This window comes from Centrocercus urophasianus, unplaced genomic scaffold (assembly GCF_019232065.1).
Source record: "Centrocercus urophasianus isolate 14NV4802_14NV808 unplaced genomic scaffold, USGS_Curo_1.0 seq_13, whole genome shotgun sequence".
In the NCBI taxonomy this organism is placed as follows: domain Eukaryota; kingdom Metazoa; phylum Chordata; class Aves; order Galliformes; family Phasianidae; genus Centrocercus; species Centrocercus urophasianus.
The window spans coordinates 36,306,648-36,321,954 of NW_024884475.1; the positions used below are offsets into that span (position 1 = coordinate 36,306,648).

Sequence of the window (15,307 nt, forward strand, 5' to 3'; positions counted from 1 at the left end):
CCATGCTTTTATTCTCTGTTGTTAAAATAGTGCTTTGATGAGGGACTTAAATTAACAGCTTATGGCTTCCATGGCTCTTACTATTGTGGCCTGAGAAAACAGATGTTATCATGGATTCTAGATTTGATATATATCACTTGGAATCCATTTGGACATTCACTTAAAGACTTAAGAAGTCTTGCAATATATAAAGTGTGATTCATGAATTTCATCTCTTGACCTCCTCCCCATTTTAACATATAGGTACCAGTTTTTGTGATGTTGTTTATGATGTGTTTTTTTTTTCTTAGATGAACTGCATCCCTGGGCCATGCCCAACATCTGATGACTTAAAGTACACAATGACACGCTTAGCCATGGATGGTGCAGATCTGTATGTAGTAGAACATGGCTGTGCCACCAACATAAAGGTAAAAGACATTACTAGTAACAACAATTAAAATATTTTTGTCAATAGAGGTCTTTGCATTTTTTTTTTGATGTAACAGTTGCCTGTTTTTTATGTCTTGCTCACTGTAGTGGAACTAAGTGATAGAAGGTTGGTGTTAAAATGGTTGGACCGAGCGAGAAGTAGTTCAGTTTTGGTCATATTTAATACTTCCATTAGTGATCTCAGAAAATGGTCTATCTTCCAGAATTAAAAATGCGAACTGCAAGATTGGCATAATAAATTAAAACAATTAAAACACTATAAAAGCTATTGTCTACATCTGAGAGTTGTTAAGAATTTTTTCTATAAGTTAGTAACTCAGCAACTGGAAATGATTGAGAAAAAAATGTATACAGCTCACTGCGTGATAACTCACAGTCATGTTATGTGAGACAGCTGTCTGAACTAAGATCATTGGCAGAGATGGGAGAAATACTACTGTTGCTACCAGACCAAATCTAAAATGTGCAAAGTGTTTCTGTTCAAAAAACAATATACAGAGAAGAGCTGACATTCTCTCTCATTGTATACAAGAGAAAACTATGGCAAAATGGAAGTTAAGAGATGATATAGGAATGCATTAAAGTATTACACTGACTGGAATTACTAAGTGACTAGAAGTTGTGCTGTCCAGTAATAAATTTAGTTATAAAATTGGACTCGATATCTAATGCTTGGGGGTCAGCTTCATATTATGTGCAAGAATCTAACTGAAGAACAGTGGCAGTTATTTTAGACATCTTGTGTGATCTGAGATAGGATGTCTTGTCATTTGAGTGGCTGGGTACCTTGTGGCAGTTTGAAAAAAAAGAAAAAGCATTTTCATCTATAAAATCTTTTGAGTCTAATATTATAATGCATCAGCACAAATATTAACTGTGTTTGCAGGCATAAATATGAATGACAGTGTTTTCAAAAGCAGCTTAATAACCTGAACCGCTATAGAAAATTATATTGCTAATGCATTCCATTCATATTTAAAAAAGGATTTTCAGTGTTTCGTTATGGTTTGTGACAAAGATGAGAAGTAAAAATTTAACTATATGAGTTGCTCTTCCATAGCTGGGCTCTTTTGCAGCTTTCCTTACTTACCCTTTGAAAAGTTTGAATGTTAAGTTGGAAAGGTTCGGGTGTTTCATGGAAACCTTTTGGAAACTAATGAAGCTGTGCAGAAAACTTCATCGACCTTCAGATTGTTTTAAGACATGTGACAGGGCTATATCATATTTTATTGGGGTTCAGTACTGCGGGAGAGGATTGGCTCTGTATGGACGGGTAGGCTGGTTGTGAGGGGAGCAGTTTCCATAGCTGAGCGCGAAGGTAAAGCAAGAACTTTTTCCAGATGCAGAAGATGGATGGTCTCTTCTTTGAATCAACAGAACTACTGGAGCTGTACCAATAAAAAAAGTAGATTGTGATCATAAAAAGGCTATTACAGCACAATACATATGGATCAGAATTAAGGCTCAAGACTTAAAGTTTCTTCCATTTTGAATTTTGCACTATTTAATGTGAATCTCTCACTGAAGTATTTATCAGGTGTGGCATTAAATGTCTGTATTCTGCAAGTTAATGCAGCTTTGTATTGGAAGTATGCAGTGTTTTAGTCAAAGGTGACAGTGATGTCGTTTCAGATTTCTTGGTTTTTATGATTACAGCAAACAAGTTAATAATGATTTAATTTTCTAAAGGTTCATTATAACATGCCTAAAATTGGGAATTCTCTTTGAACCTCTTTGAACCCCCCTTTGAACAACTAAATACTCCTAAGTCAAGACTTTGTTTTTGTTGTTTGAAAACTATCTGAAACCTTGCCTTCTTGTGTGTGTGTGTGCACTTGCTTTTAGTTTATTAAAACTGGTTTCGGAGACGGTAGTTTACTGAAGCCTTCCTGGAATTAAATAGATTTTATATTAATTGTATTAAGGCTAATTTTTCTTTAAGTTTCATGTATTCAGAGTTCATGTTATTACTTATGTTTTCAGATGGGTACTATACGTATTGCAAACTGCAACCTCCACAATCAGTCTGTTGGAGAAGGTGTAAGTGCTGCTATTCAAGATCTTCAGTTGAGACAATATGTTGAGCAGGTGAACAACTGCAGAACTGGTCTTCAGCCAATCCTGAGGAGGGCATATTGGCTGGAAGCTGGATCTGTCAACTTGGGGCTCATCACTGCTGACATTGCTTTAGCTGCGGATCATCCTTCTAAACATGAAGTGCAGAGGCGTTTCTTGGAGATGCATGATAACCGAACTAAAAGGTAAGAGATGCAGTTTGGAGGAGATGCATTTGAGTGTATTTTAGTGTATGTCTTTTTATCTTGTCTTAACTAATTTTAAATGTACTAAATGTGATGTGGTTGTGTTTCTGTTTTATTTTTTTTCTTTTCCTTCCTGCTCTTGTGTAGATTGTGGTTTTTGTGGCCTGATGACAATTTGAAGAATAAGAGAAGCAAAAACAAGTGTGGCTGCCTGGGTGGTTGTCGATTCTTTGGTGGCACACTAACAGGACTGGACTTTTTCAAGCTGGAGGAACTGACGCCTTCAAGCAGCTCTGCTTTCTCAAGTACAAGTGCAGAATCTGATATGTTTTATGGTCAGTCATTACTGCAGCCAGGAGAATGGATAATTACTAAAGAGATTCCTAAAATTTTAGATGGTGAGAATGCATTGTGCTGTAACATCATTCGGTTTTGCCCAAAAGAATCATTTCCCAACTTCACATTGGTATTTATGGTCTTTCTAATTCTGGCTATTGAGTAGTTGAAAAGGGTTCTGTGGTGGAACCCATTTGAGAGAAGACAGTGGATTGATAATAATGAGCAAATTTTCATATGCTGAATTTTTATATTAACATGCAGCTTCTTTGTGATTAAAAAGAAGCTTTCTGACTTGTGTCTATTTTACTTGTCTAGAAATCAGTCTATTAAAAGAATTTGATGTTTTGCTGTTCTGGTTTTATATTATTAGGAAACATGCTAGTATGTGTGTGCATTTTCAAAATGAGGGCTTTTTTTTTTTTTTTTTTTTTTTTAATAAAACTTCTTATTTCAGTGAGCAACAAAGAGACCACTGTAGTTGTCTATCAGATGTTCAGTTTTTCTTTCTTGTTTCCAATCCTAGGTAAAACAAATGGTGTAAAACGAAAGGATTGGGATTGTAGATCTATAGGTATAGAAATAGAAAGAAAGGCACAGCATCTAAGCCTCCAAGTGCCACTGCGCTCCCATAGCTCCTCATCATCTTCAGAGGAAACGAGCAGTTCCAGTGCTGCCCTCCCATTGCTTGCAGGTGAGAAGGACAGCCCATCTTCAACTGCTGAGGATCACTTGGGACAGAAGGAGTTCTTGTCTGGTACAAAAAGAGAAGATGCTCATGGAAGGTTAGTAATATCCTGACTGAAGGACTCTTCAGCACTTCAGTACAGAACTTTACACACCTTATATTTTGCAATGGATTCAGTATTGGTTACTTGTAACGGCACTGCTAAAATATGCTTCCTAGTTTCAATGCAAATTTGGATCCCCTGCTAGGGAATAAATGCCTGATTTGGGTAGAAACTCCAGCATGTGTGATAACAACACTTGCCATTACCAGTCACTTATGTCTATCTATATGTAAACAAGTAGACTAACAAGTCTCAGAATTTAATATGTAATCAGTGTTGTGAAAATAATTGCTATGCAACAGTAAATCACAGAAGCATCTGACAGCTCCTGTAATGTAAAAAGAAGCATTAAGAATAAAATAAGTCCTGGAGGCATTCAAGACCAGGCTGGATGTGGTTCTGGGCAGCCTGGTCTAGTGGTTGGCAACCCTGGACATAGCAGGGAGGTTGAAACTTAGATGATCATTGTGGTCCTTTTCAACCCAGGCCATTCTATGGTTCTATGATTTTATTTTATGTATTTTTCAGTGTCTCAGCTGATGGTGCGGAGGGAAGCCCTGCGTCCCCTAGCAGCCAGGAAAGGCCTGTTGGTCAGTCTCCCATGAGGTCTCCTCTGAAACGACAGGCGTCTGTGTGTTCCACCCGGCTTGGCAGCACCAAGAGCCTCACAGCAGCCTTTTACGGAGACAAGCAGCCTGTTCCAGTTGGCGTGCAGTTCAGTAGTGATGTGTCTCGCAGTGATGAGAATGTGTTAGACTCCCCAAAGCAAAGGAGGAGCTTTGGTTCTTTTCCTTACACTCCATCTGCAGATTCAAATTCATTTCACCAGTATCGCTCAATGGATTCCAGTATGTCAATGGCTGATAGTGAAGCTTATTTTTCTGCAGCAGAAGAGTTTGAGCCAATTAGTAGTGATGAAGGTCCAGGAACTTACCCAGGGAGAAAAAAGAGAAAAAAGCAAGCTCAGAAAATTGAATACAGCAGAGGATCGATTTATCACAGTGTGGAAGGACCCTTAACAAGTTCTGTCCATGGGGAAATTAATCAAGATGTTAAAACGTTGCCAATTAAGACTCATCCTTCACAGACTTCGTTTGTTTCAGCTCTAGGAGGGGAGGATGAGCATATTGAGAACATTTATGTCATGGAATCTGGGAAGACTGTAGAAAGTGAACAAATAACTTCCCAGCAGCCTGTAATGGCATGTTACCAGAACTATCTTACGCAGTTCCAGGTGATCAATTGGTCAGTAAAGCATCCAACTAACAAAAGAACTTCAAAATCCTCATTACATCGCCCTTTAGACCTTGACACACCAACAAGTGAAGAGAGTTCATCATCTTTTGAGCAACTTTCTATCCCTACTTTTAAGGTATGAAAGATACAGGAAGAAGAAAAAGAAATAAGAATTCGAAACAAGTTCAGATTGTTTAATACACATGTTGTATAGAGTCATGATACACTTGAGGCTTGGCTGTTAGTCAAGGAATACCTTGGATTTCTGACTTTGAATCTTAGGCTGTGTGGCAGGTATATTGTGCTAAAGAAAAGTGTTAGAGTTGTGTGGGTAGGATATGTGCTGAACATTAGAAATGCTACCTCTTGAGTGACATGAAGGATATTTATGTGGGTTTTGTTTAAAATACACGTTACATAGATTTTAGCAGCAGTACGTTCAGTACTGATGAAATACGTGTTAGATGGTTAGTACTTCAGAGTAAAATTGAAATACTTAGATTTACAATACTATTTCTGTAAATGCTTGTTATTTTTTCTTTTCTCCAGTGACATCTGTAAAATGAGTAGATGTGTTTAAGGAAGGAGCTGAGATGAAATATGTGAAGCATAATGGAAATGACTTGATAAATAATAGGTGTCTAAGATCCATAAATTAATCTTGTTATCACTCTGTAGCAAAAGCTTTATCTGTTCATGTAAATCTTCACTAGATGAGTATTTAAAATCCTTCTTTTTAATCAATTATTTGCAAGGCTTTTGTAATCTAATATCTCAAATAATTTAGGAAGTGAAACTGAAGAAGTTTTTTTTTACATTATTTTGGAGAATGTGGATGTAAGAGATTCTTTTAGAAAAACCTGGAAGAAGAGTCATAATTTAAAGATTGCTTGGGTGTTTTTTTTATATATGGACGGAATATAATATATTTTTTGTACTTTTCTCTTAGATTGTTAAGCAGGGTCTCACAGCTAATTCGTTACTGGACAGAGGCATGCAGCTTACAGGATCAACATCTAAGTAAGTTGAAACTGCGTAACATAACTGCATATGTGGTTGTTTTTTTTTCGAAGTAGGATTTGCCTGATGCTCATTAAACACTTTGACCTTTCCAAATTTGATTTGTACTTTCAGTACAGATCTCTTTTAGAGCAGAGTGTATTGTTACAAGACATTTCGTTTGGGTCAAAATGAAATCATCAGATGATTTTGCTTGCATATTTTCAAGACTGTGAATTGGCAATTTACTTAGGTAATTTTGGGAAATGCTTATAGCAGTTATCTATTGCACTGCCCAAAGCACAACTTGAATCTTGTTAACAACTTTGGCCTGGAATTTTATTTGTGTCCTTTCTGAGCTGAGCAGAAAAATAAACTTCTTGTTATATGCACTTTATTGAGTATTAAAATCATACCAAGAGTACCTCAGGAGAATTTTTGCAAGCTGAAGATCTGATTAAACACTATTCCTGACAAAAAATTTTTTTCTAGTATGTGACTCTCTAACCTCACATCACTTTATTCTGAATAGTCTCATTAATTACTGCATGAAGCAGTTGACTCTACTAATGTAGGTAGACTCTTCCCTTGCTTTAGATCTATCTACAATCTAAGACTGATGTTTTAGTACTGTTGGTATTCTATTAAAGTATTAAATATATATATATATATATATAATGGACAGGTGTTTACTGATAGTCACCTTGATATTTTTTGCAAATCTAGTTTAATAATGTGTATTTGACTTGTTTAGTACACCTTACACTCCTTTGGATAAGAAGTCTGCAGAAAATACAGATGATGAAACTATAACAGAAGAATGGACATTAGATCATCCAGTCTTCCAGACAAGGACAACAGCAATTGTAGAAGTAAAAGGAACTGTAGATGTAGTTCTGACTCCTCTTGTTGCAGAGGCATTGGACAGGTAATTAGTTTTTTTTTTTTTTTTGCTACTTCAGTGTTGGTTGATTATTGTAAATGTTGTTTGAAATCAAAGTTGTTGAGTTGAGCAAAGGATTAGGTAGAAGAATTGAATAACACGTGAGTAATGATATGGCATTGCCTAGTGTACATTGAATATTATTTTGCATTTCCTGTAAAAAAGCTAGAAGGATGTTATGCTGACATGGGAATTGCAGTTTCTGTCTGCCAGTACTTAATTTTTCTCCTTACAGTGTTAATTAAGCGCGGTGCATTATGTGAAAATGGAAGTTTCAGTATCCTTTGTGGGCTTGTTCTCTCTCACAGGTATATAGAAGCAATGGTGCACTGTGCAAGCTCTCGACATCCAGCAGCCATTGTTGATGATCTTCATTGCAAAGTTCTTCGAGATGCTGTACAGAACAGCAAAACAAGCTTCTCAGAAAATGTAAGGAAGGGAACTAGAAAATTATCCAAAACTTTGGAAGAATACTGTTTTCTTTATTTTACACTGAGAAAGATTTAACTGAATTCAGTGTTTTAGGGTACAGGACCTAATTACTGTACCAATTAGAAATACATTTTATCTTGATACATGTTTTCATAGTCAATGACCAGAAAAATCTCCTACTTCTGGGACTGAAGTGAAGTTTTTTTCCCCTTTGGATGATCTAGTCAGTAACAATAATAATTTGCCTGAGATCGTGTTCTGACATGATAACTGACATTCTTATGTATTGCAGATATGAACATAATACATAATGCATTTAGGGCGGTCAGGAAGGGGAAGGGAGTCTTGGTGAGATAGAAGAAAGTTTGCATAAAGCTGTGGGAGTCTGTGCTTTTCCTTGCAGTTAATCTGATAGCTTATAAAATTAATTCAGCTTCAAAATAGTTGTATGGTAGTTCTACAAAGTTAAGAATTCTTTCTGTCTAACATAATGACAAAGTTAATATTTTTTTAATTAGAGTTTCTTTGATTTCATAGTGTAACTGACACTACTTATCTTCTTCATGATGATTTTTTCCAGTATAACCAATACATGTTGAATTCAAACTTTCAGCTGAGCTCTGGTCATCTGAAAGCTATTCTATGGGTACCATTGCTACCCTATGGGGTCTAAACATAACCTATCTCTAAGTGCTACAGTCCTTGTTCTAGAAATCATGGCACTGCATATTGACTGAAGTCAGAATCTCTTTGTAGCTCAGCTCTGATAAACTCTACTGAAGCTCTTCAGCATAGGAGCTTTGACTTTTAATGAGAATAGATTATTAAATGGTAAAACCCTTTTTTCCCTTCCAAGCTATCTTCCAAACAGGATATTAGAGGAACAAAAATAGACGCTACTACTACAGGCACAACAAACCAGGGACCAGCACAGACAAATCTCTCACTTAAGCAAGATAATGTGACAATTAAAGGCCTTCAGGCCAATGTTACTGTACCAAAGGTAAGAACTCTTCATTGAACTTATTCAGTAGATGTATTCCTCATAAATTACCCTTATTTTTGAATCCCTTTCAGTTCCTGGAAAGCTTAATTGAAACTATGGATTTTTGATAGGTAGCTAACGTTTTGAATAGTGTAGACTCTTTTGGAGCTGCCTAATCTTATTATGTAGGTGTGTGAAGACATCAGTGATGTCTTTTATCTTTAAAAGCTTCCTTTTACTCAGAAGTATAAGACTACTTATCTTGCTTATAAAGTAAGATTGTATCAGAAGTTTGTGATGTAACATGTTTCCCTAAATTTATTTACTCTTTGGTGAAATTTTCCATTTAGGTGAACTTGTGTTTACTACAAGCATCTGTAGATGAATCCCCAGGGGTTTCTTCTGGCAAAACTGTGACTCATGTTTCATTAGTAGCTTTGTGCTTTGATCGAATTGCTACACAAGTTCGTATGAATAGGTAAGAATAAAATTCACTATTTGTTGCTTTTTAATCAAAAGACTTAAAGTGATTACAATTCTTTTGAAATGTAGCTTGCAATTCTGAAAGGAAGTATTAAAAAATCTGTCATGAACGAGTTAAACAATAAAATATGTTTTCCATATGGTATAAATTAACATCTAATATCTGCAATTAAAACTGCAATTTCTTTGAGAAATGGAGAAACCCATCTATAATCATTTTGGAATTTAAGTTCTAACTCTTTCTCAATTATGTTATACAGAATAAAATTAATTTTTAATCGAAATTTAATTATCTTAAAACCTTACAAAGAATTTATAATGCTGCCATGCCAATATGACTTAAAATTTAAAACAAAAATAATCCAGTGAACCATGTCTGTCAGAGATTTGCTTTAAAGTCTTTTCTCCTCTATATTCAAAGGGGTATAGTTGAGGAGTCTTCAAACAATGCAGAGATTGGGAGGAATTCTGTCACGTTTGATCGTTACATCCAAGCTAGTAAAATGCAGCCCCAGTCTTCTGGCTCACTGAGATCCAATGCTGGAGCAGAAAAAGGAAAAGAAATTGCTGCTAAACTGAATATCCATCGTGTTCATGGACAGCTTAGAGGCCTTGATACAACAGGTAAATATTATTATTATTGTTTTTTAATTGTGGAAATAACATTTTTCATAGAGGCAAGTAGTGAGAGTTTGCCTTGATTTCATTTTTTTGTCAACACATATGAAAAGACACTTAAATGTGGAAATTTTTCAGGTAGTCTAAAAGGAATTTTGAAATGGGTTACTCTAATTTGCATTGAGTTATTTTACTGATATGCTGATTTCAGCGTAGGGAAAGTGAAAGCTATGAAGATGGATTTCTAAGCAGCTTGTGTGGTTACATGGTAAAGATGGACGTATGCTGGTAAAATTTAATGCCTAGATTCTCTTCCTTCCAGCTCCTCTTTCCTTTTCATCTGCCCTTTTTTTGTCACCTGATACTTGGAATGAATTATGCTTATCGGCTTCTTTAGTACTTTCTAGCACTTTGAAGATAGGTGTAGCGTGTAACGTTGTACTGTCAGTTTCAGCTTGACAAGTGGTAGATTTTTAACTGTATCTATAAAATGGAAAATGAAATCTACCTGATTGTGTTAATTCTTATTAGTGTTAAGGTAGTTCCTTCAAGAGATTATGAATTCAGTTCAGTTGCTATAACCTCTGATCCTGGAAGAAGTTAGTTTATCAGCTAGTAGGAAGAATCTGTAGGACGTGAGAAAGGAGACGCTCTTTAACACAAGAATGATTAAAGATCACTCAAGAGAAAAAGCCTGTGTGAACACTAGTGAGCAAATGAAAATGGTGGAAAACAAAGTCAGTAGAAGAATATTAAAATGGCTAGCTCAAATCAATTTAGTTATGGATGAAACTTTGGCAGTAATGTTATGTGTTAGGTATGCTGCAGATATTCAAGAAGGCCAGATAATTCTTGAATTCTAACTAGAAAACCTCATCTTCTATTTAAAAGGTTTGAGAAATGTCATTCTAGAGAAATGTCATTCTCTAGAAATGTCATTTCTAGAGAAAGTCAGTCAGAGGCAGAGTATGAGTTTGGTGAGTGGAATATAAATTGACTTAGTATGGTTCTTTTCCCCAGATATTTGGCATTTAACTCTGTGTGAGAGGTAATACGAAGCAATTACAAAATTATTTAAAATGTTCCTTCAGAAATGTCACTCTAAGAAAGGATTTATATTTAGGCTGTGTCCTAATATCAAAGAAATCAAGGTGGCATTGTCCTCTCCAGTATCCAGCAAAGATCATAAGGAATCAAAAACTGTTTGTGTTAAGTATCTGTGAAGTATGCTATAGTTAATACTCCATGCATTTCTACTTATGTGTCTTACACAGGAGCACTGTCAGTGTCACTATTACTGTTGCTGTTAAACTTGAGGTACTTGCTAGGAATTCTTTTTGATAAAATAATTTCAGGCTGATTGCCACTTTTAGATAAAAATCTGAAGAGCTTGTTTGTATGCCTGTCTTTTGAACCATGACTATAAAAAGATTAAGAAGGCAGTTGTGTTAGGATTGGGAATGTCTTGAAAGTTCAACTTGATGTTATTCGCTCCTTGCTTTTCCACACTTAGAAATTACCATGCCCAAATAAACGTTCTAGGAGAAAGGTATTTAGACTTGAAGAACGATACAGCTTTTTTAAAATTTGCTTATTGTAGATTTTTGCTTTTTTTTTCCTTCTGATTTGAGTTATAATAAACAAGCAACACTTTCAAAAACTGTAAACGTGATTGCTATTTGAAGATGTGAGGTTTTTCTTTCATTTAGTAATTGGTGCTAAACATGTTTGTTTCCAGATATTGGGACTTGTGCAATAACAGCAATTCCTTTTGGAAAATCGAAAGTTCTTTTTACTTTGGAAGAGTTGGATGAGTTTACTTTTGTGGATGAAACAGACCAACAAGCTGTTCCAGATGTAACTCGAATTGGTCCTAGTCAAGAGAAGTGGGGTTGGATAATGTTTGAATGTGGAATTGAAAATTTAACTATAAAAGGTAAGACTGTGTGTGCTCTATATTCTGTGTTTTATGCAACTGATAACAGTTGTGCTGCTGGGTCTTCTGGTTGAGGAATTACAGTTTAAAATTGCTGAATATAGATAATACTAAAGGATACAGCTGTTGTACATAAATCACGTAACACTGTAGATTCTATAATAAATATACTTTTCGTCTTCAATGCTACTTACCGTAGTGCAGAAATTAATTCCATAGAAATTGGCTTCAATTTCTCAAATCTACGGAAAGCTAGAAATAGATTTTAAATTGTATGTAAATTGATAGTGCATCTTGTTTAATCAGAAGCATTTATTTCTCTTTTTAAGTACAGTATGGGATGTAACAATAGAAATATATGTGTGGCAAACATTTACAGTTTTGCTGTATGTTCTTTTTTAGGAGGAAGACAATCTGGTGCAGTATTGTATAATACATTTGGAGTCATGGGTAAATCAAGTGCCACTGAGAGAGGTGGACTGCTTGCATCAAATAACTCTTCAGATTCTCCAACTGGTAGTGGTTACAATACTGATGTGTCTGATGATAACCTTCCTTGTGATAGAATAAGTCCCTCTTCAGATATTAATGGAAACTCAGTTTCAGATGAGCAGGTATGTATGTACTTAGATAAATATGACTGGGTTTAGGTTGTACTTCTTTAAAGTGATTATAATTTGTAGTTTAAAACTGAAAATTGATAGATTTGTTGTACCAATTGAATTCAAACTCCCATCTTGTGCATTAAATTTTTAGCTTTCTGCAACGTGTCTTAGTAGGGTCTTGGAAGAGTTGGTGAAGAGCATTAATTTTGTTTGCCTAAGTGGATATGAAACTGTTCAATGCAAACAGTGCACTGTAGAATATGTTACTGCCTTTTAACATTAACTGCTTTGGAAAAGACTTGATTATGTTTTGTATTTTAAGGACGAAGGCGTTGAATCTGATGATCTGAAAAAAGATATCCCTTTGATGCCTCCTCCACCTGACTCTTGCAGCATGAAGTTAACGATCAAAGAAATTTGGTTTAGCTTTGCAGCCCCCACCAATGTGCGATCTCCAGCCCATGTATTTTCAAGGTATGACTTCAACTGACTTGAAAGAAAATAACATCATTTCTGCTTTGGTAAATTACAGTTGTATTTAGTAGATTCTGAATTTAACTTTGTAATTAACGGCACTTCTCTGGCAGAGATGGCTTTGGAATGTATGTATGTCACAGTAACTCTTGCTTCAGTTTGTAATTGCCATCATATATATGGAGGTGTTGATAGAAAATGTTTAGATATTATTTTAGAGATGATTAACATGAAAAATAAACATTTGCAGTGAGAATTAGATTTCTGAAGGAGAAGAGGGGTGTAGAGGAGAAAACTGGCTTTGATTAAGAGAGATGTGAGTGGAGAACTGCTTGTTAGTTTAGTCTTCAATCTAGTACTTAAACGGGCAATTTTATTACCACTGCACCCTTTCTAGGAGTTATTCATACAGTGTTTGTGTGAGAACACTTGAACACTTATAATGTTAGATACTCTATTATAGATATTTAAGCATCTCTAAAGCTCAAAATGAACTTGGTAAAACTGTTTTTGCATGTATACAGAATAAACAGAACATGAAAATATAGAACAAACATTGCTACACAGCAATAAACTAGAATATGTTTTTGGGTTTCTTTCTAAGAGTTTTTGCCTCAGTCTTTCAGCAAAAATTATTCATGATATGTTATATAACAATTAATTTGGAATTCAATTAATTTTGATAATATCAAATTTTATGATTGCAGTAGAGAGTGTGAATAGGAAACGTGGGGAATAGTGACAACAGGAGTGTATGGAATCATGGATGTGTATGTAAAACAAAATCTGAATTATGTACTTATTGCTAGTTGTCATTTTCTGCAATATAAGTTTATGTTCATTGTTTTTTAACATTGTTCTTTTGTATTCTACCTCTTTGAAAGTAATTCATAATAGTAGTAGTAAAACTTGCTTAGTACTGCTGCTGAATGTGAATGTCTCTTTTTTTTTTTTATTTTCCTCAATTAGGCAGCTGAACCTCCTGAGTACTGCAACTCCAGCAGTTGGTGCTTGGCTTGTTCCCATTGATCAAGTGAAATCATCTTTAAATAAACTAGAGACTGAAGGAACCCTGCGAATTTGTGCTGTTATGGGTTGCATTATGACAGAAGCATTAGAGGTAAATGAACTTTATAGAGCCAATATGGAAATCAGAACAGTGTAATTCTTTGTATATATTCATTTCGAGATCCGATTATTTGCACAGTGAGTTTCATACTGTGCCTTTTATGATGGTTTACTGACAAGAATTGGTTACAAGGATTTACTGCCTTTGCTTTTTGTACAGAATCTATATTTAAGCAGGGGGAACAAAATCAGCTGTTACTAGTGACAGTGTCTTGTGCTTCTCACAGGAGCACATCTTGTAAAACTGGAGGTTCTCTCTCTTGAAAGATGTATGGTTATGGTATTTGGTATAATTTATGGAATTTGAAGGTTTGAACTGTGAGTTATTCAGGCTATCTTCTGGGAGAAAAATGTGAACTTTGTGCCTCTGCAGCGTATCAAATCATTGCGCGTATCAGATTCACTTATTAAAAGAAAGGAGAACAAACCAACCGAGAGTGAAAAATTCTTGCAAGAAGAGCAAAACAGATGTTTTTGTTGTTGAAAACTAGGATTGGTAAATCTCTTGTGACAAATTGTGTCTTACTGTGATGAGATGAGGAGCTTCTTTGTGTGTAGGCAGTTTTCTGCTGTTGGTTTAATTAGCACCATGTAGTGGGAAGATTTTGAGAGGTGATACCTGCTTAGATCCCATCTTGTGCAAGTCTCAGACCTTAGTGTCAGACTAGTTTTGTGCTGGACTCAAAATCAACCTTTGCAGCAGTCCCCTTTGTAAACTCACTTTATGTATTTTGCTTTATGTATTTTTCTTGCATATGTGTCCTTTAGTCCAGAAGTAACTTTGCCTTTTGCTTTGTTACCATATAAATAAACTTCAAATGTTATATTTTTCATATAGTGCTTTTTAAAATTATGCTAGATATCCATGTATCAAGATTTTATTGTAGAAGTTCAAAATGATATTGTGCTAAAAGTTACCTGAAATTGTTGTTCACATGCACGTTCTGTTTGCAAGTATATTAATGTGTGAAAAACGTTTGCATTTCAATCTAGAATAAAAGTGTGCACTTTCCTCTGAGAAGCAAGTACAACAGGCTCACCAAAGTGGCTCGTTTCTTGCAAGAAAATCCTTCTTGTTTACTGTGTAATATATTGCACCATTACCTGCACCAAGCAAACTACTCAATTATTGAGGATGCCACCATGGTGAGTCACTGTAAAAATGTAAATAACTCAGCATATTTGTTTAAAGCATACCAATTCTAATGTTCCAAATTAGGTAACTATATAAGGAAAACTAAGATATTGTGGAATAAAGCCCAAACTGCTGTATATCCTTATTATTTTCTTTTAGATCTGCTGTTTTTTTGTGTGGCCTTCGTATATGCATTATTTTTTCTTAACTATATACAAAATCCTAGATAAAAAGGCATATATTTGAAATTGTTAATGGCCTTTTAATCAAATTTCCTTTTGCTTAAAGATAATGACAAAGTAGTAAAAATTTGCATCTGTGGTTTTAAAAACAAATAAATCTCAATTATTGATGCAAATGCATGCAGTAATTAGATTATATTTCACGTGTTCTCTTCAGAACTAGACTTCCTGTCATTTAGAAATGGTTCAATAATGCAGACAGCTTAATGATTTTCACAAGGCTAGAATTGTAGAAACCTTTAGGACTGAATGGCTTTGTCTCTTTGGTGGC

General features: G+C 35.1%; 1 protein-coding gene across 11 annotated transcripts in view; it reads left to right on the forward strand.

The window, feature by feature from the left end:
• Positions 1-15,307, forward strand: part of KIAA1109 (KIAA1109 ortholog) — a 109,490-nt gene that overhangs the window by 44,484 nt on the left and 49,699 nt on the right. For 10 of the 11 annotated variants that reach the window (XM_042811667.1, XM_042811656.1, XM_042811657.1 and 7 more), the window contains exons 24-39: positions 291-410; positions 2,416-2,693; positions 2,841-3,091; positions 3,556-3,814; positions 4,349-5,192; positions 6,006-6,076; positions 6,810-6,983; positions 7,307-7,427; positions 8,287-8,433; positions 8,766-8,893; positions 9,320-9,522; positions 11,255-11,452; positions 11,855-12,066; positions 12,380-12,531; positions 13,501-13,651; positions 14,653-14,805. In XM_042811667.1, coding sequence (XP_042667601.1) covers positions 291-410; positions 2,416-2,693; positions 2,841-3,091; positions 3,556-3,814; positions 4,349-5,192; positions 6,006-6,076; positions 6,810-6,983; positions 7,307-7,427; positions 8,287-8,433; positions 8,766-8,893; positions 9,320-9,522; positions 11,255-11,452; positions 11,855-12,066; positions 12,380-12,531; positions 13,501-13,651; positions 14,653-14,805 — 3,462 coding nt within the window. The remainder of the gene's footprint in view (positions 1-290; positions 411-2,415; positions 2,694-2,840; positions 3,092-3,555; positions 3,815-4,348; positions 5,193-6,005; positions 6,077-6,809; positions 6,984-7,306; positions 7,428-8,286; positions 8,434-8,765; positions 8,894-9,319; positions 9,523-11,254; positions 11,453-11,854; positions 12,067-12,379; positions 12,532-13,500; positions 13,652-14,652; positions 14,806-15,307) is intronic. The other variant, XM_042811660.1, reaches the window with a different exon arrangement.